The sequence below is a fragment of the Dendronephthya gigantea genome, unplaced genomic scaffold (assembly GCF_004324835.1).
Source record: "Dendronephthya gigantea isolate DGI-Jeju-01 unplaced genomic scaffold, DenGig_1.0 000035F, whole genome shotgun sequence".
Classification (NCBI taxonomy): Eukaryota; Metazoa; Cnidaria; class Anthozoa; order Malacalcyonacea; family Nephtheidae; genus Dendronephthya; species Dendronephthya gigantea.
This window is the reverse complement of record NW_021163045.1, coordinates 513,496-541,358: the sequence shown is the minus strand read 5'-3', so window position 1 is coordinate 541,358 and position 27,863 is coordinate 513,496. Positions and strand designations below refer to the sequence as shown.

General features: G+C 37.7%; 1 protein-coding gene across 1 annotated transcript; it reads right to left on the bottom strand.

Annotated features, from left to right (window-relative positions):
- Nucleotides 1–507: 507 nt before the first annotated feature.
- On the bottom strand, nt 508–27,770 carry LOC114525675 (proteasome activator complex subunit 4-like). Its single transcript, XM_028547081.1, has 55 exons — nt 27,506–27,770; nt 25,428–25,568; nt 24,477–24,593; nt 23,320–23,364; nt 22,501–22,650; nt 22,076–22,139; nt 21,476–21,550; nt 21,044–21,157; nt 20,687–20,776; nt 20,179–20,237; nt 19,889–20,095; nt 19,029–19,215; nt 18,171–18,257; nt 18,010–18,074; nt 17,480–17,639; nt 17,037–17,135; nt 16,813–16,882; nt 16,190–16,257; nt 15,863–15,973; nt 15,302–15,406; nt 15,006–15,160; nt 14,805–14,900; nt 14,623–14,681; nt 14,222–14,281; nt 14,078–14,133; nt 13,698–13,753; nt 13,364–13,406; nt 12,719–12,781; nt 12,464–12,559; nt 12,096–12,224; nt 11,577–11,669; nt 11,028–11,123; nt 10,205–10,359; nt 9,954–10,007; nt 9,720–9,849; nt 8,930–9,011; nt 8,784–8,844; nt 8,097–8,195; nt 7,910–7,979; nt 7,476–7,601; nt 7,225–7,302; nt 6,990–7,064; nt 6,654–6,758; nt 6,460–6,551; nt 6,053–6,184; nt 5,364–5,665; nt 4,818–4,894; nt 4,279–4,335; nt 4,011–4,082; nt 3,091–3,144; nt 2,836–2,937; nt 2,689–2,763; nt 2,273–2,345; nt 1,992–2,137; nt 508–1,493 (listed from the first exon to the last, which is right to left on the bottom strand). Exons 1-55 carry the CDS (start codon nt 27,685–27,687, stop codon nt 1,359–1,361), a joined length of 5,550 nt encoding a protein of 1,849 aa, XP_028402882.1. The 5' UTR covers nt 27,688–27,770; the 3' UTR covers nt 508–1,358.
- Between the last annotated feature and the right edge of the window lie 93 nt (nt 27,771–27,863).

Here is a 27,863-nt window from a genome sequence, read left to right as displayed (position 1 = left end):
AAGCTTAAGGAACCTGTTTTAACGTCAGGCAAATATGGACATGTTTATCATGAGTTATTCTTTCAGTTGTATCAGAGTGCACTGGGTGCACGTCAGTGTAGTGAAAAATCTATTTTAGGCGAAGGCAAACATGACTGCATGATAAAAATCCCAGACCAAAAACAACCATGACCTGAACTATACTAGGTAGCTATGCTGTAACACTGACCTGGCCAGTTGTATAAAAGACTAGTTAACTTTCAACTGTAGTTAAGGACAGAATTGGCCAATCAGAGTGGTGTATTTCTGAGTTAACTAGAATTTAACTGTGCTAAATGGAGTTAAAGAGTTTTATACAACCGGCCCTTGTAGTATAGGTCAGGAAATAAAGCATATGACACTTGGTGAACCTGTCATGGTGGTAACATACCTATCCAAGCTTTGTGATTCCTCGTGTCCATGAGATCTACTAAAATTACGAGACCTTCCCGTCTTTTAAAGAAAAACATTCACAAAATATCACTATAATTCTCAAATTTATAAATTTAGTGATATGAAACATAAATTATTCTCTTCTACCTAATGTTAGCGACATTAATATATACATATAATGCTTTTTTTGTTCTTCTACGTCTAATGTTTCACGTGGTATGCACGTGACAGCGACATGATATTGGACGCTGCCGACGTCCACGTTCACATACATGCGGCAACACGTTCAATGAGGTCCTTGTGACCGGTTAAAACGAGCAGTGTATTAAAACATCCCGATAAACACGTTGATGGAACACTTGCGTACCAAGGGCTTCCAAACAGGTGAGTAAGTGTGATTTAGGGACAAACGTGTTGGTGAATCGCACATCTTCGTATATTTTGTACGTGAAGCACTCTTATCAAATAGTTTGAGAGTACAAATGGATTAAAAAGCAGAAAACTATATATGAATTCTGTATCGATTTACAGAATATTTGAAATTTGGTACCACACCCCGACCCCGTCAAGCAAGCAACTAGTTTTTACAATTTGTTTCGACAATAATCCGTGACTCGCGCCAATAAAACGACTGGAATTGAAAAAAGGGTTTATCTAATCCACCTTTGAAAAGGCTAGTTCAGTTATGTACACGTTTGTTTGCGGTCAGTTGAACCTTCACTTGTCCACGTGTGAAATATTGCGGTGAATACCTCAAATCTCCCGACGTGAGGTTTTTGTTAGTCGTGAAGTTAAACCAACTCCCCCACCGTATTTATCATTTACCAATTCCCTTCGCCGTATTTACACTCGCCAAACTAGATACCCACAGTGTCTTTCATCAGAAGACATGCAACTCCTTCCAAAGCACATACTAGACAACTCTGTACCTGGCCATTACGATGTTCCTAGGCGTAGTAGCAAGGCGAGACGAGCAGGTCTGTGAAAATCAACAGTTGTTCTTCGCTGAATTTCTGTTTATGGGATGTCCAGTTGTCATGATGTGTTCTACGGAAGTCTGACAGAACTTTCTTCACCGAAGCCTAGAGTAGTTACGAATACTGATTTTTATTTCCATAGATTTTGATAGAGCTATCCATGCAGTTTGACTGAAATATTGGTAAGAGACGATCCTTAATGGACCACTTTCTCTGAGAAGAAACAGTTTATAACTGATAGAGCTATCCAGCATGAATAAAGTTAGTTTAGTTTGGGAATCTTCCAAGAGTAACATTGGATCAATAAGAGTGTATATTAACATTGGACCAATAAAAAATTTTAAAACTAACAGAGTTATCTAGTATAAATGAAATTTAGATTAGGTTGGATACAATGCGACATAAAAGTTATGGATCACCAGGAAGAACATGCAGCCTAGTAGTATCCAGGGTAAAGTTAGTTTAGTTTAGGTTTTACGACCTTGGCCAAAACTTCAGAAAAACAGTTTAGAAACGATAAAACATGACTCAGAAACCATATACAAAGTTTGTTGATAACAGCAACAAAGAGCAAGCTTAAGAAAGGAGGCAAGCTTCCTATACCTGTATAGGATTAGGATCATGCAGATGTTCTCCAATCTCCACCAACATCTGTGGCATCCAATCAGGAACGTCGTAAGGAAAAGCTTTGATACAACTTGAGAGACCCAAGACTCCAGCATGACGTAATACGTGAGGTAGGGAGATATCTGAAGGATGCGCAAGCATATTAGAAGTGCATGTTAGAAGTGCAGAGAAATGAGATGAAATCCTCAATGGGAAGCAAAGCTGACAAATATAGCTTTTTAAAGTTATGTAAAGTTTAAAACTAAACTATCTTTTACCTGGCTCGTCTACATCGTTGTCTCTTTTTCTTTTCTTCGGTAATTTTGTTGCTGCCAAGGTCAAAAACTTCTCCTAGAATTGAAATCATATATTATCGGAAACATCGTTTCCCAAATGAAGATCTGTTCACACGATCCAGTTTTGTTGGATCTAATTCACTTCTGATGGATGCTTTATAGTTTGTTGTTGCCTTGTAATGGTATACGGACAGCAAATCCACTAAAGCACTGACTAAAGCCAATGCAGCACTGCTTTATCAAAAACAGGTTAAATTCCATACGTCAGAAGTAAATTAGATCCGACAAAATTGATCGTGTGAACAGACTTTAACAAGAATGCGGATATTTGGGCTTCTGAACACACATTCGAAATTTCCGTCTTTAAGTTTTTACATCAAACAAATTTCCGAATTTACCTGCAAGTTTTTATCGACCTTGAAAAATCCGTAGTGAATTAGACCGCCGAGCGTTTGGCTTGCTGCTTCACGAACCTTAAAACGAGATTTGGTATGGTGTGAGGCACTTGGGTTGAACAAAAAATATATGACAAACTATTCTTTTACCTCAAGTTGTTTATCGGTAAGTAGATTGAGAACAATACTTTGAATGCTGGTAACATGATCCGAGTTTTCAATAACCATAAAGAAATTGCCGCAGACCAAACCCTGGAAACAAATAACGGATTAGAAAAGAGTAAAGGCCTGTTTCTGACTGGGTGCAAACGAAAGAACAGGTTTTAAACCTTGACGCATTTTAAGTGGTATTCATAGACCGGCTCTTCTAGTGAACGACGAATGCCAAGTGCAAATGCAATTTACCTGTAGAAATGTAAGGATGCTCTTCCTCGAATGCCAAGATGGACTTTCTGCAATCTATGCGGAAAATGTGAGTTAATCCCGATGCTTTTACGGCTTAGCACTTAACACTTTCTTTATGAAAATTATTTATCCTAATCTTATGTAGCCATAAAATCCGATGCAATTCCCCAGCAGTTTTTTGGAGAAAAGTCTTTTCAAAACCATATTAGAGAGATGTTGTTTTGTAACATTATTTTGTTGTATGCATTCTGCGCATGTCAACCAGCTACTAGTAAAAAAGGAAAATGGTTCACCCCCCCCTGAAATTGGGTACAAAAAGTCAAAAACAAAAAGTCGCCGACTCGAGGTAACATTTCTGTACGAACTACGAAGCAAGAGAAAATATTTTTTTGTTCAAATACGGAAGAATTTTTAGTCCGACTGCGCGAATAGTCAGACCTCCAAAAACTGCTATTGCATTCATGTATTTCTAGTAATTAGTTAGACTAAACTAAATTTACAAGGAACCACAACCGGACAACATTGTCGTCCAGCTGAAGAACCCGATTAAATACAATAGCGAGGGTACTAATTCCGACTAATTTCATGTTCATCTTTTCATTATATTCTGCAGTTATGCTCGCACGGCTTGTGGTGAGAATCGATTAACACGCTTTGCGCATGCGCTAAAGCAAAAATGAGTCAAATACTACGAAAAGCATCCTTGCAAAGAGTTGCATGCCAAAATTCGTGAACTTTGTGCCAAGCCTCGAAATGGCAATATTATGGAACATAGGTAAGACATAAAACTACACCGAGTAGATTTTTAGAATGGATGACGGCATAATTGTCGATGATCATGGAGTCGCTGGACCAGTTTAGATTCGAGAGTTCTACTGCATGGAGTTCAAACTGGGGAGTAAAGTTAGAACGAAACCCACCTTAGTTATAGTACTGACTGCTTGGGAAAGAGCTTCAGGTGAGAGAAGACAGTAGGAAAGATGCGAAAGTACCTAAAAATTGAGCAGAGTGAAAATCAATTATAGAAAACTACATCTATAATGTCAGTTCTAATTTGACGGTGATTGACTGATTGTAGACACCAGCTTCTTAGATGTCATGCAATCTCCACTGTTCATGGCCCGACGTGTCCACGACTAAAGGTAATGAATTGCATTGAATTTAGAAGCACGGGTACTACAAACTCACATTGGAACAAAGATGCTGAAGTTCTTGGTCATCTTCTTGGGACTCCAAAGGCACAATCTAGATTGGAAAAAGAAGTTTTAGGGCTGACAATAAGATGTTTCAGGACTGCTGTTAGTGGTCGAAATATTCCAACTACATATATTGAATTGAACTACTTTAAATATTTTCTTGTTAAAAAGAGCTAGCAACAGCGTACAATATACATTCAAGAAAACGTGAAAGGTTTTCATATATATTCCTGGTTTTGCTAAAAAATGTGAATTTCCATTGAAATATTCCGTCCATAAACACCATACTCTTAAGCAGTGGCGTAACTAGAACGATCATTGGGGGGGGGGGTGAATATTCATATACTGTGCAATAGAATCCATCGGGCAGAAATGAATATTTATCTCCCCCAATTATCGCGCTCCTACTATTATGTGACAATCAATACCCGGAATTTACTAATGCAAAAGGCTGCGGTACCAAAGGACCAAAAACTCTATTTCACTTTCTACCGTTGTTTCTTAAATTTCACTTGCTAAGTTGTTTCTTACCAGTGGAAGGAGTTCGAATAGTTCACTTGGACAAGATTCCAGGCTGCGAGATGAGTTGGACCACAACCAGTTTAACACTAAATGTAAATTACCACAAGAGTTAAACAACCAGCCTTGATTTTTAACCATGATAGTTTGAAAACCAGATTTATTGAGTCAACAACTGGCAGTAAAAAAGTGAGACAAAAAAGATATGAACGGGAAAACAAGAGCATTGCAGTGATGTTTTGATGCCATAGTTTATAAAGCAATGCCCAAAAATTAAGGCCCAGGATCTAAGCAAACTAGGAAACATTGTTTGAAAATATCTGTAACTCGTGATGTTTCCACTGGTGAGCCAACAGGGAAACATTGATGAGGATCAATGCTCCCCAGTTTGCCCACCAGAGGAGAAATTGTTGCGAAAAGAAATTTTGTACCAGATAAGACTGCCCGATAAAAGCGGCGCATTCGGCAACGTTCGACTACTTGTCAAGATTTCGGCAATATACTCCAGTAATAATCAAAACCTTCACTCTCCCAACTAACCATCTACATCTTCCATACCTGTTTTGCTTAGTTTGATGGCTGATTTTCTTTTATCATCCTCTTCAAACGACTCAGGGGTGTCCAATGAGACCATGTCAATATCCGCGCTGAGATCAACACATTCGAGATCGTCCACCATCATTTTCTCCGCACCCATGACGACATTCGGGGCTACGACGCAGTTATTCTGCAGCATGTCAACGTCTTTGAGGTCGCACAACTGTGGCAGAGCTGCCTTAATGAAGTCGACGACGCGCGGGGAACGCGAGGGTGTGCCACGCGCCAGCTTGATGTCACACATGAGAATATTACACGTCACACTAGAGAGACAAGATGTAAAATTACACAAAATGTACAGTATGTAATGTGTAGAATTTACACATTACATAGAGAGACAAGATGTAAAATTACACACAATGTACTATATAAGGTGTAGTAAACTATAATATAAGGTGTAGATTTACACATTACAATATTACACTTTACGCTAGAGAGACAAGGTGTACAATTACACACAATGTACTGCACAGATCGTGTTGATTTTATACAGAATATTGAACGTTGCACAACCCCGCCGAGCAACTGTGTGCCCCCCTCTGCCAAAGCGCTAAGCACCCTTTGTCCACGACCCGTTTCCCCAACTTTTGGCTGCCTTAAGGCAAAAATCTGAAAGTCTGTCTGTATATACGATAATAATGCCACTGTACCTTCCCAAACGATCTCGCACATCTTTATACGAATGTCCAAGTTTTGGTTCAATATATTTGAGTAGATCATGAAGTAGTTCCGCAACTCTCCATTCTTGTTGAGCCAGCGCTCCTTGGAGCACGTAAAGGCGACTAAAATATAACAGTAATTAGCATATGGTATGGTATGGCATGTTTAGCATAGTATAGCATAGTATAGCATGATATGGTATGGTATGGTATGGTACAGCATTAGCATAGTATGGTATGGTGTAGTACAGTATAGCATAGTATGGAATAGTATGGTATGTATAGCACAATTTGGTATGTTGGGCATGGCCATGGCGTACTTGAATGTATGGTTTGATTAGTATGACAAGAAATCATGGTATGTACGTATTTTTTCCCGCAATGACTTTTCAATTTACCTGCTGTCAGCAAATGCTCCACCACTGCCATTCAATGGATCGTCCATGAGTAAGTCTAACAAGCGATAGATACGTCGGGGGTCTCTGCTTTCCTGTTTTAACATAACAGGGGATGTAGAAAAAATGTTAACATTGACCTGGTGACTGTGGAGTGAAGTGTTTTGTTAATGACCTCCTGTCACTTTTTAACTTACCGCAGCTGTGGCCATACAGGTACCCCAATCCCGCAGTGTCTCCACGGTGATGTTATCTAACGCTTTCTTGATAACGGGAATAATGAAGTCCCAGAGGTTCACCAGCTGAAACGAATACAGTTTTGAAGATCAAAAAGCGATAAAAACCGCTAATATTTACTTACATATTATTTGGCAGAAAGTCCATCAAAAGATTTTTGTTAATCGCTCTGCTCTGTAAGATCATCTGTTTCGTTTATAAACATAGTTCTTTCCAGTAGCAATTTAGTTTTAAATACAAAATATCCTTTGTTGAGATCGTTTCGTGCTAAACACAGAAAATAGAGTAGAACAAACCTTTTGAAAAGGCCAGTGCTTGCTGCCGCGTATAAGGCCAGCGGTAATCTCAGTAGCACATCTTTGGTTACTCTCCTGTAGTAAAAGAGAAATTTTATTGTTAAAACTAGGTAATTTTTGAAGCTATGAAAAATGAGTATTCGGTGTGGAAACTTTACCAAAGGGATAAATCTTTAAACAAGACAAAAATAAATACCATTCGGCCCAATTATGGGCAAAGCTGGTTTCAACTTACATGTGCGTCGCCGCATAGTCTCACCAGGTGAGGTTTAAAATGTTCTAGAAATGTGTCGCCGTGGTTACGAAATATCCCCTATACGAAATGAAAAGATAGAGGCGATTGAGGAAAGATAAACAAGTATTTTGTTTTACTCAACAAGTAACGCATTTAAACTGCATGTAAATTCATATCATTATATTATTATTACATCATATTATTATTATTCATATTATTCATAATATCTATTAAGCGACAGGACATCGTACCTTGAAAAGTACGAATCTTTGCACGTTAAATTTGTCCTTTCCTTTCCTGTCTTCCAAAGACAAATACGAAATTAACTTATCCACGAATTCTGGGTTTGAAAACGCGTCGAAAATTTCTTGTTCGCTCTAAACGAGATGGCATGAAATGTTTTCGTAGGTTAGTTGTTCATATATGGTTCATCTTTTAGGGCTAAAATATCGCCACAGTAAAACTAGGCACAGTTTAATTAGTAAAATTGCAAAGTTTCGTAACAAGTCCAGGTGAAAATTCGGAAATATATTTCTGCGAATTTTGTAAGGGAATGATTTCACAAAATCCTCCAACCATTGCATGCAGTATTATATGAAGTATTGCTGAATGCGAGGAGCTCTTCCCAGCGATATATTTTTGTCTAAGATAAATTGAACTATGTACGAAATATCCAATACTCCACCTCATTTAGATCTTCTCTTTTCCGATCAAGCAATGGTTGTTGTGAGCTTGGCGCGTACGTGAACAGCTTTCTATAAAGATGCAATCCAGAGACATGAGACCGATTACAATGGTTTCACCCAAGACGGTTATTATAAAATAGTCAAACAGGGGTCAAATCTTTACAACAACTACATGCTAGCACTTACTGTGGCCAGGAATAGTATCCCCAGTGCGTTTTATCCACAAACTGACATTTGTCCCAATCTTCTTCGGACTTTGGAAGACTTTCTCTTACATAATGCAACCTGGAAAATAACTACATATCAGACACAACGGCTGGATCTGTGCTACTTGAGGACGACTTGTTGAGGATAAACACGAAACAAACTCAGTCACACTCGATATTTTTTTTTTGGAATATAGGGCGCGATTTTCTTCTTTTGACAGTTATGAACGAGTGAATAAAGGTATAAAAGATCATTATGATCATATATCTATATCCCCGGATCTGAACATCCATAATTTATCAACTCGTTCACATCCATCAAAGGAAGAGAACACATGTAAAACTGGGGCCGGTTGTATGAAAGCCAGATAGCGCTATCCACCGGATAGTGGTTTTTTCAATCGCTCTAAATTCACTCCTTGTTTGCTATAACTTTGAATAAATCTTAGTATTCCTAAGTCAAGGATCCTCTTTGATAATTGCAGGTCCCCAAGATGAAATTTTATCGCTTTTCGAGCATTTTTGAACGGTTGAAAAAATCACTATCCGGTGGATAGCGCTATCCGGCTTTCATACAACTGGCCCCTGGAGATGTAAACTCAGCTTAACATTATCCAGTATAGCTGAGCAAATTATGAACACTACATCCTACTACAATTTCTCATACCAATAATTATCGGGTCTATCGCCAGCTTGGATGATGCCATTTTCTGCCTTTCCAACACCAGCTATAGAAGCAAAGATTGGGAATTTTGTTAAGAGTGATTTTAAAAACAGCGAAGAGGTGAATAATATAAATCTAAGATTGCCCACCTTCAGTGTAAGGATCAATCATCACTTTAGGATGCTTGCGTTTCTGTAGTTTCAAGATGGCGCCCATTGAAGAAATGGCAATCTTTAAGAAGAGAAGATCGATTTAATTATTTGATCAGGAGATTTATGTAAGGGGGGGGGGTTGACTTCTAAAAGCCCTGTTACACGGTGCAATTTTCCTTGCAACTTGCAATGCAATTCTACTTTTGAGAGATGTATATTTGGGAACAACGAAACTTTTGTGTTTATTACACTTCATGCACTTTTCTTCTGCAAGACCCTTTACTAATTTACATCTCTTAGCAGTAGAATTGCATTGCAAGTTGCAAGAAAAATTGCACCGTGTAACATGGCCTTTAGTTCTGCGTGTCAGTTCTCGACGGCCGAAAGCAATTAATAGGCGGCTGAGGCAGAAAAGAGAAATACTCTAAAAACTTTGATATTTTAGATTAAATTACGATACCAAGATCGAATATACTATATTCCGGCATATTTAATCTAACCAAGATCGAATATACCATATTCTGGCATATTTAATCTAACTAAGATCGAATATACCATTATTCCGGGATATTTAACCTTACCAAGGTCGAATATACCATATTCCGGCATATTTAATCTAACCAAGATCGAAAAAAAACATATTCCGGCATATTTAACCTTACCAAGGTAGATTATACCATATTCCGGCATATTTAATCTAACCGAGGTAGAATATACCATATTCCGGAAAGATTTCAGATCGTGTACCTACAATGCAACAGCCACCTTCATAAAAATTTTCCCTCACCTTTCTGATGACCAAGGAATCGTGAATCAAATTCTGTACGAAGAGTTTGACAAGACTGGTCGGTGGACTGACGTCACAACGAATGAGAAGAGAAAGCAGTCGTATACAGATCTGAGAAAATCGCCATCGCCTAGAAAAGAGACGAATCAAGTCAGTGACATAGCATACGGTCTGAAATTTCAACACATTTTAGCAAAATTAGTAATTCAAAACTAATCAAAATAGTATACTTACAAATCATTGCCGTTGACCAATGATACTAACTTTTCGACGAGCGAATTATAATGTCTGCAGGCGAAGAAAAAAAAATACAAACTTGCTGACAAAACCGTGATAGACAAAAATAGCCTAGGATCTGATTGGCTTGCAAACTTTTAGCCCCTGATCGCGCTTCCCAACAAAACTGGACTGCGACTTTTTTCCACCAATCGCATTGCCGAAACTAAAAAGCCGACTTTAGCACAAAAGGCTGCACGTAATGTTACCTTAAGTTGGCTTCGTTTCTGCTTATGAGAGCTTGTTGTCCGCCACTGATCTCGTCTTCAGAAGGTATAGCTGGACGGCTATAGCTTGATGGTAAACATCCAGAGTTAACAGCGTGCAGGAGTGTCATGGCGGCATCTATAGCACCGCTGGAAACCTGCAATAACAAAATAGATTTAAGATTTTCAAACGAACTTGATAGTGGACGCCGCGCTTTTTAGGCCAGGCTTACCATCTATAGTTTCTGTGATCACAGATGGAAATATGAAATGGCTTCCAGCTGTATAATAAACATACTTGCAGGGAGGTGAGTCGGGATTTACGCAGCAAGGGAGACTGGAAGTTTTCCGATTTCCAGCCTCCGGTTTTCACCGAACCTGCAAGTATGTTTAGTTTTTATCTCATGCCTTTTCGGGAAAAAGTGTTCAGAAAGTTACGTGTTGGGTTCGGCAGGTGGATTCGAGTTTGAACGCTGGGATAAAGAAATTATGGTATATGGGAAATTATGGGATATGGGATGAAAAAATAAATTATTTTATCATTTCAGCCCTAAGCTGAGAGACTGGGGTCAGTTGTATGAAGCCCGTTTAGCCTAAACGGCGGATAAGTCAAAATTAAATAACACTCTTACATCTCTCTTGAACGAGTCAACTTGATTAATATGCACTGAATATGTAGTTGTAAACAGTATATTTGTATCAAGGTTGAAAACATTTTGTTTGCTTGTTGAATAAAACGATAAACTTGATTTCTATTTTGAACTTATCCGCCGTTTAAGCTAAACGGGCTTGATACAACCGGCCCCTGAGGATATCCAGCACTCACAGTTCGGGACACAGCAACGGCATCGTATTTTTTATGTATCTTGTCCGTTACGGTGTTGACAAGCGCAATAATGGAGGGCTTTTCAGAATGTTCTGCCTGGAAAGAAAAATATTAACAAAGTAATTTATGAACAGGTTCACGTTTTATTCGTTTGGTAAAGCCAATATCATTAAGATGCAATCTTTCGAAAACGTCTTTGAAACTTTCGATTTAACGCTTTCTCAAAACTTGTGGTAATTTCATTTTGAAATATGTAAAAGGTAGAGTTTTGGACGTATTTTCATAATTCATATATATCTGTACAGAATGATATAGGTCATACCAAGATTAACAAAATCAAACTCACACACAGTTGTACAGGACAAAAAAAATGCGAGCCAGTTTGGGCAGGGTGGAGGTGGATGTGGGTGTCCCTCGAAAAAAATTGAAACGTGGACTATCGGAAATGCGATATACAACAGATATACCACAAGTTCTTCATAATATAGGGGCCCACCCCTCTCCCAACTCGTACACCAAAGAACCCAACTCGTACACCAAAGAACCCACCTGCGCTAAAGCCAGCCAAATTTTTTCAATAATCTCCCAGTAATGTGTCGTGAGATAGAGTACTCGCTGATTCAGTAGGACATGAAGTGAACCCTAGAATGGAGAAATATTCACTATTTTGCGAACTGTTTGCAACGACAACCTCGTGGAAATTACCTAACATTATCCAACTGTTCAAAGCCTCTATATAACATCTTATAGCGAGGCAAACGATTTCATTCCAGATGGCAGGAAAAAGCAGCTAATACATTTTTCGCGTTGAATTTTTACTTGATATCTACTTTAATATGCTGTTTTAGTTCCGTTTAATTTTGAATTGCTATTCCGTTCAAGACTTTGTAAAATAAAATCTATTTTGAACTAAGGACGACTTCTAAAACAATCTATTCTTCGACTTGGTAAATAAACTGTTGGAAAGTTGTATTCGTAGTTTCGCGTTAACTCTGGATTAAGTCCACTCGACTTTGAAAAAATAAATTTCACGGGTGCTTTATTCTAGCGTGAGGAAACTTAACTTACTTTAAACTGCTCGTGTGAAATTGCAGGATCTGGCTTGAGTTTCTCGACGATGGAGTTCATCAAAAATCTTGCGGAATAGAGGTACGCCTCGAAACAAGAGGACAACACTTTCTGTGCTTTCACTCGGACCTAAATTTCGAAAGAAATTGTTGTTGTAAATAATAGAACTGTGTATAACCCAATGGTGTTAGAATACAAGGCAACAAGCAAGGCTTGATAGCTGTATTGTGAGATTAAAATAAATTTAGCACTTCATTGATGAGAGAATTGTTATGAAGTCACACTCAGTCTATAGGCATGTGAAATTTCTCCGAACATTTCCAGTGATTTTAAGGAAGGTTAGAAAAAATGAGCGATTAAGACAGTACCTCGGTATAAACACTTGTTGATAGAGAAAAGAGATCAATGATCAATACTTCTTGTAAGGCAGTCATATAACACGACCGATCATCAAGAACTCGCATCTAAATATTGTTAAAGGACTATCAATGACAACGATGGAAAACAGTACAGTGCAATCAATATAGATCAGGGGGCGTAATACTGGTTCGAAGGCAATTACGACTACACACAAATATGGATAAGAAATGAAATAAAATGATATGCTTGCTATCCTTTGATACCTCGTGTTGCAACTGGATTCTTTCAACCAGCAAGGCTCGAATATGTTTCTTGTTATGACACAGCTGCAAAATGAGAAGTGATCACCGATTAATGAGAAGTAATCACCGATTAATGAGAAGTGATCACCGATTAATGAGAAGTGATCACCGATTAATGAGAAGTGATCACCGATTAATGAGAAGTGATCACCGATTAATGAGAAATGATCACCGATTAATGAGAAGTGATCACCGATTAATGAGAAGTGATCACCGATTAATGAGAAGTAATCACCGAACAATGAGAAGTAATCACCGATTAATGAGAAGTAATCACCGATTAACGAGAAGTGATCACCGATTAAGGAAAAGTGATTGAATCACTTTTGCTGCCTTTTCTAAGAGTTTTCGAGGACAATTTCGGACAGAGAGCGATATTGACTATTAACGGGATGCACGTATAACGGACTCTTTTAACGAGTTGCCGAAGAAAAATATCGATCTTGACATGTCTAAGGCCTGTTTCAGACTTTTCATGTGTCGAACCTGCAGTAATGTTGGTGAGCTAAAGTCTTTGTTTAAGTTCAAACAGTGATCACAGATATGTTTACAGAGTAAACTGGGCGGTCTAATAAGGGAGAAAACAACACAGTTATAAGATCTTACCTTGTTTTGCATAGCTCTCTTAACAGCGTGTGCACTTTTCCACCTACATGAGCAAAGTTGAAATTTAATATACAGTTAAAGTGACGTTTCAAATTAGAGTGAAAGCTGGGTGATGTTACTCCAGTCATGGCCTGGTAGCCTTGACTTGGTGTTACCGCTTATTTCCACATTTATTGGTCAAAAATTCTTTTTCATACATGTGTTTAAGAACGATGTTTTGCATGTAATTATCGAAAGGGTCTATTTTCCAACGATCTGCACAAATCTATGGTTTTGTTTTGAAGTTTCATTGAAATCTCGCTGAAAGATATTCTTATATTCTTATAGATCCTACCTGACATCAAATTCCGCTCTGGCGACGCCATATTGCAAAAACAAAGCCTTATATATCTACACAACAAGACAAATTGTGTTCATTATGTTGGGCTAAATCATGATTACATTAACTCGGAAATTGTTTGTTCAGAAATACTATTAGAGCAAGCTGTGACACATAGACAAACAGAAAACATACAGGCAGGCAGACAAACAAACAAACAAACAAACAAACAAACAAACAAACAAACAAACACAAATAAAAACAAACAAACAAACAAATAAATAAACAAACAACAAACAAGCAAATAAATAAACAATAAACAAACAAAAAATAAAAAAACAAAGAAACGAACAAACAGAAACTAGCAGTATAATATCAATAAATGCTCGTCTTACTTTTATTATTGTAAATAGGGTTTTCGTATCGTCTTCACACTTTGATAGCACGTATACTAATAAATATCCAGATAGACACAAAATATTATATTTATGGAGAACGCGAAATCGTATTGTTGAATGTATTTGATACACATTACTTACTCAATAAATCATGAATTTTCTGGGCAATGTTATCTCGCGTACAATCACCGAGAGGGATATCTAGAGAGGAAGAAAAATAAAAGTTATAATTTCTAACAGTGGATTAAAATTTAACCCAGGGTTAGCGCTAAAAGCCAGCTTTGAACAACTGGCCCCAGTATATCATTCGGATTGGAGTATACTATTCAGATCAAGAGTTTGAAAATTAATTTTGGCTTAAGACAAATATGGATAAGTTTACTTGGATATATTGGAAGTTATAATCCAAGTTTCATTAGAGTTCACTGGGGTAAATAAAAGGATAAAAATACAAGAAGTTTCCCTAGGACCTAGAGATTTCGGTGAGTTTAACCCAGAGAAAGATAGAGCTTCCAAATTATTGTAATAATCTTAAGGTATACCTGGACTACATGACACGGTGTTCTCTACTCTTCCGCGATTTACGAGTGTTTTCACTTCACTACACGAGCAAAAAAACACCCCGAATTAGTACGTATAGAACTCACAATGTTGCTGGTCCTTTTACATATAATTCACATTTACATCTAGAAGCAGGTTCGGGGAAGGGCACACATAAACTTACATTTTATCGAGTAATGGTCCTTGGAAGTTCGGAAGGAGTCCACATGAACCTTGTAAAATGTGATGAACCAGACCGACGCTTAGTTGAAGCTCGTCACTATAAATGAATATCATCCATGTAATAAGCAAGAACGAGCAAATACCAGGGTTTGATTATCAAAAATACATTAGATTTTTTATCTCAAACAGCGAGGCAACATACCGTGTCATTTCATTTCCTTGTGTGAACTGCGTGAGACGGTCCAGGACAGGCAGAAGGAATGTATCTAACAGCTCTTTGGCGAATGATTTCTCTTCCAGAGATGGTATATGCCAGTTCATGGTTACATCGTCAACATCACATGAACCCCCCCAATCCTATACAGGTGAATTCAGACAAGAATGTTGGACAAAATGAAGAAGCTTGGCAAAAAGAAGGTTGATATACATGTATGTTATAAAGGCGGTAAGCAGACAAACTAAAAAATCCCACCAGCTCGCGAGTGTATATAGATTTACCTTGATGAAAAGATGTTCTTCTGGGGACAGGCCAAAATCGTGTGGAGAGTTTTTCCATTCGAGTGGATACAACAACACTAGCGATGGAATGAGGTGGTGTAATATCTTGAGAATAATAAAATTGATTGACATAAATTAGTTGACTAACAACACATTTAAAACGGCTTCACTTAAGATAGGCCGTATTCAGAGGCTGGGGGCGATCGTTTTCGCCACCCTTAGTAGCTAAGACATCGTCCCCCCTCAGTAGCTAAGACACCCACAACCCTCAGTAGCTAAGACACCCGCCACCCTCAGTAGCTAAGACACCCACCACCCTCAGTAGATAAAACACCCACCACCCTCAGTAGCTAAGATACCCGTCACCCTCAGTAGCTAAGACACCCACCACCCTCAGTAGCTAAGACACCCACCACCCTCAGTAGCTAAGACACCCACCACCCTCAGTAGCTAAGACACCCACCACCCTCAGTAGCTAAGACACCCACCACCCTCAGTAGCTAACCACCCTCAGTAGCTAAGACACCCCCCTCTTTCCCTTTATCACACACATTGACCCACCTTCGCAGCGAAATGAAATGCACGTTTACATTTTAGGCGAAGACAAGGTTCAAGAATTTCAACAAGTTCTTGTTTGTATGGTAATATATGCAAACCATTGCACCGTACGACCTGTAAGAAAGTCAAAGAAAACACGGTAACAACCAAGCATGCATAAACCCTAATAAACAGCTTATAATTTATTACTTTCTAGCTTTTTCCAGTTGCTTTAGACAGACTATCACAAAGAATCACGTTATTGTTTGACATTTTGTCCCTATGGAAATCTCGCGAGACGATCTTTAGTAGGGAGAGTTGAAATTAAAGGTACACTGGAGTTCTGATTACCTCAGAGAGTAACTGAAGACACCAGATCAATTCTTCGTCAACTTCCTCCTCGTCCTGAACTCCTTCAACTGTCGGAGGTAGAATTATAAATTAACATGTATATAACGTGTGTTCTGATTGGTCGAAGCCCGTGTTTTGATCAGACCATCCAAATACGGAAATTTATTTTGTTTATGAAAACCAAACTTGGAAAACTATCTCTGTTGTTATTTTTTAAAACAATTATTTAGTGGTTTCCGGTGTTTGGATAGCCCGTTTACACAACACTCGATTTTTGGTACGGCACGGCTAAAATGGGTACCCGTGCCCATTTCATCTGCGCTCGGCCTTTGTTTTGGTAGCCTGAACACTAATAAAATTGGGCACGGGTACCAATTTTAGCCGTGCCGTGGCAAAAAATTGAGTGTAGTGTAAACGGGCTAGGCTTGAGTTAAGAAAGGCTGGAAAACTCGCTCGCCTTCGGCTCGTGTTTCGCGCGCTTTTCTTAACTCTCGCAACATTCCCGCGTCTTCGGATCACGTCATCCAAACACGAAAACCATTAAGTGATTGTTTATTGTCAAACCTCACGGTATATCATTAACTATAGTAGATATTCATGCGAGATCTTATCTCATGGCCTACCTGAGGTGATGTTTTCAATAACTGAATGAATATATGGAATAAAAAGCTTCAATGTCGACTGCGCGTCAGTCTAACAAACAGAGATATTATCGGTTATTATGAAGCAAAGAAAATGAGAAAATACAGGGTTCTGGCGGTCAAGAGAGTGAAGATTGATCGATCTTTTTGTGTCTTCTCACATTATCTAGTCGGTCCTACAATAAGATTACAATTATGCTACAAACCCGTGCAGCAGCTCTGCAGAAATCCGACACCATCTGACCAGCAACTTTGGTTTCGAAAATCTTATTTGAACAAAACTGAAAAAGATGCTTCAAAGCAACCTATATAAAGAAGAAGTAATCACACATTAAAAAAAAACACGTTTCCCATATAATGGTATTAGACGCAGAAAGTCTGATGTTACATGTAGTTTGATTGGCTCGCTAGTTTTGCCGAGCCAATCAAATTTGGTGTAATATCAGACATTCCGCGTTCAACTTCGTATGAGAAAGGTCGATTAAGTTCAGGTTATCGATACGAGGATTTTTTATTTGCAGCATTAAAACAACTCGTTACTCTATTTCGCCTGTAATTACAAGGGCGAAAACATCAGTTTGGAAGAACTATATGACAGTGAATTTTAAATTGTACAGACAAATTTTGAATCGCAAAGGTTGCTACAGACCTTGAAAATTTGTGGGGAACATTGCATCAGAATCGTGTGAAATGTTGAAGTGAGACCCATTCCCAGCATTCCTTCCTGACTGTCCATTTTCTCGGTGTTTCCGCCGCTGTTCAACTCTGAAGTTGGCTGAAACTGGCAGTTCTCGATCATCGCAAAACATCTGAAAGAATAAAATGGAAGACTTTGCCATCATCGATTTTGGAGTCGACTACCTCGAACACTCTAGCTTATCAGGATCTAGTAAATCTAGTCAAATCACCGTATTATACGTTCAGACTCGAGGGACACGTTCAGACTCGAGGGACACGTTCAGACTCGAGGGACACGTTCAGACTCGAGGGACACGTTCAGACTCGAGGGACACGTTCAGACTCAAGGGATACGTTCAGACTCGAGGGATACGTTCAGACTCGAGGGACACGTTCAGACTCGAGGGACAGAAATCTTTACAAGACACGATTGATGATTTCTACCTGAGATTGTAATTTACTATATATCAGTGATTTAGGAGAAAAACATAATTTTCTAACCTTTCCATGAATAAAAGAACAAAGTCCTCGAATTGACCACTGGCGGCGCAAATTTCTTTCTCAGTCTTAAAAAGTAAAAGACGATGTAGACTTTTAATTAATAATGAACATGTTTATGCTGTAGAAATCTACGTCGCTAATGCGTCACTACAATACAGTACCTCAGTCAAATCCATTGTGAATACTGCTTGTGAACAGTCTACTAGAGGTACAAGCGACACCAAGGTTGAGATAAACGTGAAGGTTGCCTGAAATTGATTTAGAAATTTCTCTATATAACACACAATATATCACACATTTTTATACTTAATAATCTTTATACCTTCCAACTCTATAGTCCAAGTCTATCCCATCTCATAATCTATATCTAATACCTCCAACATATTTATGCCCCCTCTCATCCTCATTCCTTCCTCATTTTTCTCGTAATCGCACTCGCCTAATAATCCCCACATCTTTATGTGCTCTCTCCTAATCCCCCTTTCTAACAGTGCCCCACACTCTTATGCCATTTCCTCGAAGCCCCCCCCCTCTACTAACCCCAACATATTTATGCCCCCTCTTTCTAAATCCTTCCCCAACAGTCCCCTCATCCTCATTCCTTTTGCTCGTAATCGCCCTCTGTAATAACCCCCACATCTTCATGCCCTCTCTCGTAAACCCCCTCTCTCGTAAACCCCCTCTCTCGTAAATCCCCTCTCTCGTAAACCCCCTCTCTCGTAAATCCCCTCTCTCGTAAATCCCCTCTCTCGTAAACCCCCTCTCTCGTAAACCTCCTCTCTCGTAAGCCCCCTCTCTCGTAAATCCCCTCTCTCGTAAATCCCCTCCCTCGTAAATCCCCTCTCTCGTAAACCCCCTCTCGCGTAAACCCTCTCTCTCGTAAACCCCCTCTCTCGTAAACCCCCTCTCTAACATTCTCCCAGATCCGTACGCCTCGTAATTCCTCTCTCTAATATCCCCACATCTTCCCCCCTCTCTATATCACAAAACACTGAGGATCGTGGCAACCCATCACTCACCATCGCTTTTCTGAAATCGTTTGCATCAATGCCGGGTAAGACTAATGTAAGAAGACGTATGAGATGAGTAGGACCATCGGGGAAGGCTTGAGGACTTGATAACAATGGCCGCGCGACTGCAGTGATACAGGTCAGCGATGCAGTAAGCTGGTGTGGTTCGGTCAGGGTATCCAAGGCTGTGTAGGTCCTAGGAAATATACAACACAAATGTTCGTAAATAAGTCGCTGTAGTTTCGGTTAAAAAATAATGAAGCGATCATGCTATCTACATTTTAACGCGCATCAAAACATCAACTTTTTCTCGGATCATGAAATCTTAGTTCAAACACAGTGGAGGCCTAATATCCATATATTCGCCGTTAACATTATTAGGTCTCCTACTACAAACTTGTTTTATAATCTTTTTTTGTCAAAAACATTTCTGTACAGCGAAAGCCAGGATTAGGTGTAGAATTAAAGAGGTAGTTTTGAGAAAAAGCCAAGCATTGGTGATCAATAGAAATTCAATCTTGATAGGTGCTGTCATCACATTAGGAAATGACACTGGGAATTTTTCTCGAAATCCATTTTTTTTAAAATAGTATGGATGCTAGTTGATGTTATACGGAAGTTTATAATGTCCATACTAAATACCTTTTCCACACTATGCATGATATACTTTGGAAAAAGTATGGGTGCAGCATATTTCCATATGGATTTTGAAAGAAATTTCCAATGATGATGAACTGATCGACCTCCATATAAATTCTGGGAATTCAAGTGCTAATTGAAATTCGAAGGCCTTTTAAGCGCAATTCAAGTCATGAATGAACCTTGCCAGACTTTTAATATTTTCTCAAGTTTAAAGTAAGGACACCCACCTGTCCAACAATGTTGGTAACACAACATCTGGTTTTAGTTGTGCTAATTGTTGCAAACACGTCGCAGCTTCAAAACTTCCCAGTTTGTTAAACATCGACAGCAATACGACAGGTTTCAAACACTCGACAAACTTCAGAATATGGTCGTCGGACAGTTGAAACTTTGGAGGAATTGCTGTTTCCCATGTTGGCTTTTTGTAACGCTCTCTGTAAATGATGTGATACAGGAATTTTGATGTATTACTTAAACAGCAAGAAATAGTAAAGCTTTGAATTGAAGCGAGATGTACCTGTGAACGCGATCAGTAAAAACTCTTGATAGCCTACTTAAAAATTGTTGAAGTTTTATCTAAAAAAAAGAGCGTTTTCCGATAAGCACATTATACAAAAAACACATTTTCACGGGCGAATACTGATGCCACTTTATCAAGGTGCTCGCGCTAGATTTTTTGATATTTTGAGATTGAAATATTGGGCTAGTTAACTGGCGCTTTCAAATCGTCACTTGTAGATCTGATAGCTATGACGGAAGAGGTCTAACTGGGCAATCACCAGCTGATTTGAAGACAAAAATCAGCCAATCAGAAGCCAGAAGCTTGAGAAAACTGACGTCATTGTCTCGCTACGAAGACTAAAGGTGTACGCGTAGAAATCTCAAAACTTGCAACAAGATTATTACTATCTTGAGAAGACTCGGGAGTAATCGAAGTTTTGAAACAAATTCGGTACAAGTTCCCGACAAATGTGAGAGAAATCCTGCTTTCTCGCTAGCTTAAGGTACATTATTCACACGCTTACCGTGTATTTACCGACATTTGAAGGATAATAAAATGACTTTATAGATTCAAAAAAATTATCCAGGTGACTTTGAACACAATCTTCATCACCCTAAAACAGTCATATCACAATGCAGGGACAATCTTCACACCTACTTTGTTGTTTATATTAAACAACATTATTGTGGTATTTTGTCAAATGCCATGCAATAGACACTTTCCGAATTTGTTCTCGAGCAATGAAAACAATTCCACTAACAAATAGATTACATTGTCTGCCTCGTTTCCAAGCTGTTGTTTTGTGTGCACTAGCTCAAGCAAATTCGGAAAGTGTCTATTGCAAGGCGAAAAATAGTACTTGAAAAAATAGCACTCTTACCATCATTGAGACAATCCAAACAGCACTAACAAACGAGTCGTAGTTATCTCTTGTGTTGCTGCGACTTTTAATGCCAAGAGGCAGGTTAAAACTGCGAATAATTCGGGTGAATATCTACACAACATATGTATAAAACACGATGTCAAATAAACGAATACAGAAACGAATATACAGACATCATCAATACTGTTTGCCATTTAACTAGGTGATATTTGGTTGGAGAACATTAGAACTAAAAAAGTTATCTTGAAGAAGCGATTGGTTATTACAAAGTCTTTCTCTATAAAAATTGAATGGAGTGTCACGCACACCTGGTTCCAAAAGGGTGTCATGGAAATTTGATTTTTACATGATGGAAATTTGATTTTTACATGATGGAAATTTGATTTTTACATGATGGAAATTTGATTCGAAAAGTTCAAGAAGATGTACCTTTGGTATGTACGGTTTCCAATCGATGTACCCAGCATTGTCTTTGGCCACTCTTGCGAAAAGTTTCACGCTGTACTGAAAATTCAGAAAGAAAAAAAGTATGGTATGCCAATATTAATAAACTTTATTATATATAAGATATTGTAAAACAGTTGATTGCCAAAACCCATTCAGAGGATTTTTTATGGACTATTAATGACATGGAATTCCCGTTGGAGCTCAGTGCTTGTAGCATTTTTCAACGCATGAAGATAGGAAATTTACGATTTAACATCAAATGTTTTTGAAAAGCAGTCTAAAATGGACGAGCGAAGGGCCTTCGTCAACAGTCTTAGGCCCGGTTTTCAATGCCAAATTTTATGTGATCACAGTTGATATTTTCAAACGGCAAATCCTACGTTTCAAAGCATTTGGTAAAAATATTCAAGGGAACTAAAACATTTTTAACTGTGAACATAGGAAAGTTGACAGTGCAAACCGCGGGCATTAGTAAGTTGCCTATTTTAGGCAGTTGTTATCTCATATTTGATACTTTTTTACGATTTAAATATTTTTATGGTTTTATTAACGATTTAAATAAATTTAACTATATTCACAAACCTGTTCCCAAGATGGACTATTATGACAGCTGTCCCAGAATCCGACCAATTCATCAAACCACAGCCTATGTATAGAAAATATCCACATTTGAATTTAGAAAGACCGGTATATTTTTGGAAAAGCGAAAACAACACTCAACTATGCTGATTAAAATAACTCTGATTAAAATAACCCTTTTCCAGAGAAGTGAACACATTTTTTCATTAAAGCGAAATTTTGGTCAAACTTATAGCACTTTGATTAGAAAAGTGCATAAGACAGCATAGTTAAAATATAACTAAAATTAAAACAAATCGCTTTTGGAGGGCACTAAATACATATATACTGATACAACTAAGGTTTTATCAGTGGCACTTTAGTGAATAATTTTTTGTAAATTTATGGTACACTCCTATACAAGATGAAATCTTTACTGTACTGCTTACTTGAAACCTTTGTCGTGTTTTTCCGGGGGTAAAGTCGTCGGGAGAAATAATGAAAAATACTGCATCGCCTTGGCAAACGTGATGTCAAACGGACACATCAACGGTCGCCATTCGTCGAGCATTTCCTGTGTAGCATCATCAGAGAAATATCTGTGAAAATCAATTGAGAGAAATTCAGGAAAGGAAAGATCAATTCGTTTTTATAAACGACTGTAAATGTGGGCATTTTTGATAAGTGATTCTGAAAGAATTTCATGTATCATGCAACCGATAACTGATGTTGTTATATAGGTGCTGTGTATTTTAAATGTGATTGGTTCATTCGTAGTCACATGACTTTAAATAAATGCAATGTTTCCCGCCAGGGAAACAAAAGAAAAATTGTTGCCTGCATATTGTCATAACAAAGTGTTTTTTTGTAATGAAATTGTTGTGTAACATGTATGTTTTCGTTCCTATATAACAAAGCACTTAATGTTCGCTACTCCTCGGGAAATAGTGAGCTTTGTTTCCCTCCAGTCTCAAAATTCAGACTCTTGGGAAAACAAAACTCACTATTTCCCTCGGGAGCATGCCTTAAGCGTATAATAAAAAGTAGGAGAAGGCGAGAAGATAACGTGGAACAAAATTACTTCGGGTCAAATTTTTTGTCTGATGGAAATGCCACAAAATGATCTACTTATTAACTTCTCTTGCTTTGTAGGTTCCACACCTCGGTTTGTGCAAGGATCTCGATCTGATAGCCCTTGTATGGACCTTGCGATTATAACGTTTATAAATAGTCATATAGTTAGTTATAAATATGACAGTGAAACGTACACTCTGGCACAACGAATGACTTGCTTCAGTAATTCTTCCAGTTGGCTGGAAAAAAAATTATCTTGATGATTATTTTGATCTTAAAATGTTAGTCGTTGGGTGAAGACTATGCGGGAGTAGGGGAGGGTACAGGGGGGACGATTTTTTCAAACATTCAAACCATAAAACTGTTAGGGGGATGGTAGAAGACTATATGTGAGAGGAGCTAGAGAGAGCAGGTAAAGAAGGGCAACGACTTTCTTCAAATATTCCAATCTGTAGGGATGGTAGAAGACATTCTCTGAGGGGAAAAAAAGCAGGTAAAAAAAGGGAAACGACTTTTAACTTTCCAATCATGAAATTCTAGGGGAATGGTGACAGACAAGATGAGGAAGATGAGGAAGAGCAGGCAGGAGGTCGCAGAGTCTTCGGTTGAGCTAATGGACTGGCCATATAACAACTGGACTAGCACACTTTTTGCTTTACCATAGGAGAACGATTTAATCACTGCCAAACTGACTGGCCATACACCAAACTACATGCAACCAATGGACAGGCCATACAATTCAATAAACGTTCACTGGATAGGACATTGAAATACAGCGTCAGAGAAAAGCGAATCAGGGGAGAATCGCCTGTTTGAAGATTAAACTATGATGTAAGCAAGAAGGAAACCAACACCCCAGGCAGAAAAAGCACTTAAAAAAATTTTATTCTTGTGCGGCGCTTGCGATGCAAATTAGATTACGTGAAATTTGATTGGTTTGAAAGCTCATTTACGTTGCGCAATGCGAATCGACAATGATGTGTTGAAGGCTCCTGCACGCGGAAAAAAATAAGCAAAAGTGGGTATTTTCCCAGTGTCAAGAAAAGTGCAAACAAATCTGGCGAACTTCGCAGGGCTAAATACTCGTTATTTAAGAATATTTCACAACCAATCTTCGCAGTTTTACTTCTAAGATGCTCTTTCTAGCTTTTGTGTTGAATTTCAATTTCTATCTGAATTCAAAACTTAGTCTTCTCTTTACTTATAATAAATCATTTGTGTCCCGAAATTTCGTTGTTTTGACCGCAGTTTCAATGACGTTTAAATGCTAATGCTCGCTTTTCAGTTCAAGGTCAAAGCCAGGATGACCTTTATTCACGTGCGGGCTTGTTTTAAATCAAAATATGCTAACCATGAATGTCTTTTCAAGCCAACAGCCTCGAACTTTGAATAGCACATCATTTCGTAGATCTTGTAGAGTGGTTGCCATGGCAAAACGAGATCATCACGCGACAGCAACTCGCGTTTTCTGAAACAGTTCAAAGCAGATGAGTTTTGTGCCTCAAATCAATATAATTACATTTCAATCAGAGCCATATATGTTCGCAAGTTTAATCGATTGACAGATGACTGGCTTATCTACAAATTCCTTTCGTTAATTGTAGAAATGTAAACAAATTATCTTTAGCTGCAGAGAGAATTGTCGATTGACACAAGAATCACATTGAGATTTTGTAATAAGACTCAAATGTATAGCTCACAGGTCTATAAATGTTCAGTTGTAATTTGGCATTTGAGTTAATTAAATTAACATGTTAACTGATAGTGATCCACCCTACGAATTACAATTATGCATGTGTGGGCACATTGCTGATGTAAAATTAACACCTGGTAGACAAAATATCAACGTGTTGTTGGGAAATCTTTCCTGCTATTAAATTTGCAATTTAATATTCAAACAAAAACGTATCTCAAGGTTTGCAAAGTTGATTAAGAAGGGGTAGTATTGGAGAAGCACTGAGGCCATGTGGTCAAAAAAAGCACCAGAATTCACTATAGGCAACGTTTACCTAGCTAATATAATTTCAAATGCAAACTTTTTCGCTAGCGGATATCAACTCAGCATGAGAATCTCAGAAAATATACAGAATAACAGAAACAATGCATTATGAATCTTTTAAAGAATTTTCACAGACTTTTATGTCTTTAAGTTTTTGTTAATTAAGGTCTTTCAATTTTTTGAATGTAAATATAAGTACCAGTACATAAATATAAGCCTTATGTTGATTAAAATAGAGCAGCATTATTGGTTTAATTAATTTATATAAGTGTCACCAAGCAATATTAAATTTTTTACACTTACTTTAAGAGTTTTAGAAATAGGTGACAGAATCCAGTTAAGAGTTGGGAGTCCAAATCGACAGAGATAATAAGTTCAAATGTGAGTTTAATAAATAAAACATGATCATCTTTGGAGAATCTGTGACCATATAATTTGATGTAACTAAAAAAGAAAGGTTGAAAATGGATTATAATATACTAGTGTGTAATAAAATGATTAGTTAGAAGATATAGTTGTATTAGAAAATAGTTTAGAAGTAGGATAGGTCTGCTAAGGGCTTGTTGTGGAACTTTTCACCAAAGATTTATACTGAACCTTGTGCTCAAAAGCTTCAGGCAACACATATGTGTTATAACTATATCACAGAATGTTGAATGTAGCAATGCTGGGAATTAAATATTTTTGTCTGAATTTCAGCCAATTTTGTTAAGTGTGTTGACATGAGCTGAAATTTGCCAGATATATTGCTTGATACTCAAGAGGTGAAAAATCTTTGCCCAGAATGAACAAGTTAAAATTCATGTTGCAAAACCACACACTCTAAGGAAATACCATTACTTGTTAGACATCACAAGCGATGCAAATGAACACAAATCTCAATTTCCAGTAATTACTGGAGTACGATGAATGGAATGATACACATTCTCACATATTATTGTTACACAGTCACTCAAAAAAGATGACCTCAACATTCACAAACTTTCACTGGGAATGAAACAAAATGTTCTACTTTGCAGACATAATTAATACTTAACACCAATAAAGAGAGTTACACAATATTTAGCCTACAAGTTTAAACACAGTAAACATCAAGAGTTGCACCAAGAGTTCTACCAAATGATGGCCTACAGATTGCATTTAAATATATCCTTGGTGATTTTACCAGGGATGCTTGTTGCTCTTTTAAAAAAATAGTCACTATATATTGGAAACCAATTATCCACCTGGACAAGTTTGAGCAAGGATTTATTGCAATGCTACAGAGAGAAAAGATGCATAATGCATCTATGTTGGATTACTTGTATTCTGTAATGCACATCAGACAGTAATTTGTCAAATGTCAATAGATGCAAATACATGCAATTAACATGTCTGTCTGTATAATAGGGACAAACACAAAAATAACACAGAATGCCATTGTGATACAATTAACAATTTTTTTTGCTAAAAACAATTAGCTAGAACATTAATTAAACATTGATAGTGGTAAAAAATCAAAAAACAAGCAATGAACAAGACCTACCAAACTTCATGGCATATGCTTATAAGATGAGGGCTAGTATGGGTTGTAAATGCCACCAATGGATTGGTTATTGTACTTTTATGGTATTCCAACATGCTCACAGGTTTAAGAAAAATGAAGATGGAAACACAAGTATAAAGATTTATCTTTAAAGTATAATAATTTTGGCAGACTTTATACCAACACGAACATTGGTACAATTCTGGAACACAAGGCAAAAAGAGTTACGGTTAGGGATCTGTATCTTTAGAGGATCAATTGTATAGTGTGTAGATCTACCTCATTTTTTAAAATATTTTGTTTATTTTTACTTTGAAAAGTGTCAAGTAACATAATACAAGTCAGTTGTATACAGCTTGCACAAGATGGATTGGCCAGGTATTCTATAATTGCTCAGGAATATTAAACAAGACATTTTATACATTTAGATGGATGAAGTGTACTGTGAAACAGTGATGCTTAGTTTGTAGGCTTAATAGTAGCAATCCTAGAGCTGTCAGCTTTACACGTATATAAAGCACACTTTCAGATCACAAGTCAAAACTTATATTGATATGAATTAAAGCAAAGATATTAAGACTTAAAGCAATATTGGTGATGTTTGACAACTTTGACAATAAGGCTTCCATGACGAATAGGTGTCAATTGATCAACCTGTATGCTTAGTCTCAACATGTTTTGAGTGAACTTGAGAAATGCTGACTCACATCGCTGTATCATGACTACAGGGATTTAATAGAACAATTATTGTATTATTTACAAAACAATATCGAAATAACAGGTTTCATAACCGTGATGTATGTATTGTGCTTCCCGTAAAACAAAAATAAAAGAAAATTATATCAATTCTTCAAACCTGAACAGTCTATTACACCAGTGTAGAGCCCCAGGTCTGAGCTCTCTTAAAACGATGGCACGACCGATGTTATACTTTATTTCCTCTAAAACAACACGAGCTTCGTGGTCCAAATGCTCGCTATAAGGAAGCAGTTTGTTATAAACTATCTCCTTCTGGAATGGAGAGTTCTCGTGCTCCATTATCTACACGGTCAAAAGATCATTTTCGAACACGACAGACGACAAAAGATGTGCATTCACTTTTTTAAAATAATTTCATAATTTGCTTCTGCTGAGTAATGTTAGTGGTTATGTCACTGTCCAAACCCCTCATTAACACAACTTATCCATTAAAATACACCAACTAAGAGTACCTA

Excerpts from the sequence above, each read along its gene's own strand:
- LOC114525675 (XM_028547081.1), bottom strand. The coding sequence starts at position 27,687 with ATGGAGCACGAGAACTCTCCATTCCAGAAGGAGATAGTTTATAACAAA. Across the intron at positions 12,782-13,363 it reads AGAGAGCTATGCAAAACAAG|CTGTGTCATAACAAGAAACA; the intron begins GTAAGATCTTAT and ends CTCATTTTGCAG. Across the intron at positions 11,670-12,095 it reads TTTCACACGAGCAGTTTAAA|GGTTCACTTCATGTCCTACT; the intron begins GTAAGTTAAGTT and ends TCTCCATTCTAG.